Source organism: Erithacus rubecula, assembly GCF_903797595.1.
Source record: "Erithacus rubecula genome assembly, contig: SUPER_33_unloc_1, whole genome shotgun sequence".
Lineage (NCBI taxonomy): Eukaryota > Metazoa > Chordata > Aves > Passeriformes > Muscicapidae > Erithacus > Erithacus rubecula.
Window position 1 is genome coordinate 262,640 of NW_027636168.1, and position 3,282 is coordinate 265,921.

Here is a 3,282-nt window from a genome sequence, read left to right on the forward strand (position 1 = left end):
AGGATCATTGAGGCTGGAAAAGACCTCCAAGGTCATCAGGTCCAACCTTTGTTCCCCACAAAATGAGGTCACCCCTAAGCATCCCAATCCCCCATTACTCCTGCTCTGGGGGTAAACTGGTTTTTACTGGGAGCTGCACCAGTCCCTCCCCAGAGGTTTTTTCAACCTATTGGAAATTACTGTGTTATTTATTGGATAATGTGGAATAGATCAGAAAAATAGTTTACTGAGGAATTTCAAGCTAATGATATTTGCATTAAAGCGGAATTAACTCTCCTCTGACAAGAATTAATTACTGCACGAGGATTCCCTTTCTTCAGACCGGTTTGTAACTGAAACTGTGATGAAATAAAAGCCAGCACCCGGGGCTGTGATGCAACAGGGCTTTAATACAAACAAAAAGTGGGATGAGGCAGTGCAGAGACAAAGAACGGAATCTCCATGTCAGAATTTCCATTTCAGCATTCCCAGTTCAGCGTTCCCAGTTCAGCCTGGACTCCAGTCCAGCAGTCATTCCAGAACATTTTTTTTTCCACCTGGACACTTTCACAGCCAAGTCCATGACTGGGTTGACTCTTCAGGTTCAGGGAGTACAAAACACAATAAGAGCAAGGGACAAAGGGAGGGAACATAGGGATCCTAAGCCTTGGATAAAGCACAGCAAGATCCAAACAACCCTGGCACCAACATCAGCTGGAGCAGAGACTGCTTGGAATTCCTAGCTGTCAACTACTACTTTGCATCCTATTTTTCCTTTGGACATCCCTCGGTGTTAAAGGGTTAAAAAGGCCCATAGTTCCCGTAGCGATACCTGTAGTACCCTCGGGAATTATAGGGATAATAATTCCTACCATAGCCTGAGAAATAGCCGCGGTAGAGACTCCCCAGCCGTGACATCCCACCCCCGCAGGAGGAGCCCCCTCCCATTCCCTCACAGGAGCCGCCAGAGCCCATCCCGTGGGAGCCGCCTCCCCCGCAGGATGAGCCCATTCCTCCCCCTCCAGATCCCATTCCTCCCCCTCCAGATCCCCATCCTGATCCCATCCCACCTCCTCCAGACCCCATCCCACCTCCAGATCCCATCCCGCCTCCAGATCCCATCCCACCTCCAGATCCCATCCCACCACCTCCAGATCCCATCCCACCACCTCCAGACCCCATCCCACCCCCTCCAGAGCCCATTCCCCCGCCGATTTCAGGGATGGACGACCCAACGATGCTCTCTGTGGGGCAGGAGCTGATGATGGGCCCCGGGAATGTCACGACCACGGGTGGGGCGTAGACGATGGCTCGGGAGTCTCCGCAGGCGGCGACGCAGGGCTCGCTGCAGGCGTCGACGTAGGGCTGGGCACACGTCACCTCGCAGCCCGAAGCGCTGCGGGCACTGAGCAGTTGGCCATAGGAAGACATCGTTCCCAATCCGACCTGGAAGGACGGAAAAATCCCAGCCCGGTGAAGGCACAGCCAGAGGGTTGGAAGGATGGGGAAGAATTCCTCAGTTCTGCAGTTTTCTGTGTTTAATTCTTTAATCGTCGGCTTTTAGGGGTAAAAAGAATATCCCCTCTTCTCCATGAGAGAGGGAATCCGGTAGAAAAAAAAGTGTTTTGTCCCTAAATTCTTAGGAATGAGACTGAGATATCCAGTGGGAAATGGGAGGTGTATGGGAGATGATTCCTTTTGGGATTTGCTGGAAAGGGAATCGCAAAATGGGAATGGGGATTTGCTGGGTGATGTTTGGATAGAAAGGTCAGATTAAATAATCTGAATGAATGAGTCTATTGTTAAAAATTAAAATAATAATTTTTAAAAAATCCTCATTTCTAGGGCACAATCTGATTTTCCATAAATTGCATCAATAAAGAAAGATGAATTGTGGGGAAATGCTTCCAAATCTGTCCCCACTCCTCTCTAGTGCTCCATGGAATCACAGAATGGACCTCAAACATCCAGTTCTGACCCCTGGCAGGGTCAGAGACACTTTCTACAGACCCCAAACCCTGGCCAACCTGGCCTTGGACAATTCCAGGGATGGAGCAGCCACGGCTTCTCTGGGAATTCCATTCCAGGGCCTCCCTAGATTCACAGGGAAGGATTTATCCCTAAAATCCCATCTAAACCTCCTGTCTATCAGTGTGAGCCCATTCTCCTTTTCCCCAGCACTCCATCCCTTGGAAATTCTCTCCTAATTTTCCTTTTGGGTCCCTCAGGTCCTGGAAGGCCACAATTGGGTCACCCCAAAGCTTCTCTGTACTTTTGTCCTGTCTTTATTCCCAGAATGATTTCTGGGAAGAACCTCTCTGTCCTTCTCCCACATCATTCCCTTCCCTGTGTCTTTTGGGAATCAATCCCACCCTGATCACGGATTTGGACTGACCCTCCTCCAGAAATAAATGCTCAATTCCTAAAAATTCCTCCCATCATCATTTTTACAACTCCCATTCCTTCCCCCGCTTTTACCCACCCTAATCCCAAGCCCCACTTCCCACGCAAAGCGGGCTTGGAGAATAAACTCTACCCTGATTTAGGATAGGATATAAAACCTCCGATCAAAGCTCCCCATAAACCAAATTACCTCTAATTAGGAGCTGATTCAGTAAAATCTGACTTACCCAGTCAGCGAGGAGAGCGAGTCAGCAGAGGCAGCTCCAGGGCCGCCAGGCAGGAGCACTTTTATATCCTGTCATGGAGAAAGGAAATTGGGAGCCACCTTGACGCAATCCCCTTGTGAAATGGAATGTTTTCCCTGCTCCTGCCTCCCCTTGTCGCAACTGTTTTGATAACGCCTTAGGATTAGGAGATAATTCCCAGTCCCACACAGGGTGCTGCAGGTGCTTCACCCTTCCTGGGCCTTTGCTGGAAATCTCTCCATCAACCAAGGAGAATTTTCCCTAAAATATTCATTTTATCTGTCCGTGGTCACTCTGTGTTCACCCCATGGGATTTTATGGAATTTCTGACTTGGGACATAAATTCCCAGGCCCACATAGGGTGTGGGATAATCTCCAGGCCTACAGAATCTTCCCCCTTCTAGAACCTTTGTTGGGAATCCCACCATCAACCAAGGAGAATTTTCCCTAAAATATTCATTTTATCTGTCCGTGGTCACTCTGTGTTCACCCCATGGGATTTTATGGAATTTCTGACTTGGGACATAAATTCCCAGGCCCACATAGGGTGTGGGATAATCTCCAGGCCTACAGAATCTTCCCCCTTCTAGAACCTTTGTTGGGAATCCCACCATCAACCAAGGAGGATTTTCCCTAAAATATTCATTTTATCTGT

General features: G+C 48.9%; 1 protein-coding gene across 1 annotated transcript; it reads right to left on the reverse strand.

Moving 5' to 3' along the window:
* Positions 1 to 453: 453 nt before the first annotated feature.
* On the reverse strand, positions 454 to 2,658 carry LOC306813945 (uncharacterized protein). The gene is made up of 3 exons (XM_079329624.1): positions 2,610 to 2,658; positions 1,125 to 1,425; positions 454 to 992 (listed from the first exon to the last, which is right to left on the reverse strand). The coding sequence occupies exons 2-3, from the start codon at positions 1,408 to 1,410 to the stop codon at positions 781 to 783; spliced, it is 498 nt and encodes a 165-aa protein (XP_079185750.1). The 5' UTR covers positions 1,411 to 1,425; positions 2,610 to 2,658; the 3' UTR covers positions 454 to 780.
* Between the last annotated feature and the right edge of the window lie 624 nt (positions 2,659 to 3,282).

Coding starts and splice junctions, on each gene's coding strand:
- LOC306813945 (XM_079329624.1), bottom strand. CDS start 1,410: ATGTCTTCCTATGGCCAACTGCTCAGTGCCCGCAGCGCTTCGGGCTGC. Junction 993..1,124: donor TGGGATGGGATCTGGAGGTG/GTGGGATGGGAT, acceptor CTGGAGGGGGAG/GAATGGGCTCATCCTGCGGG.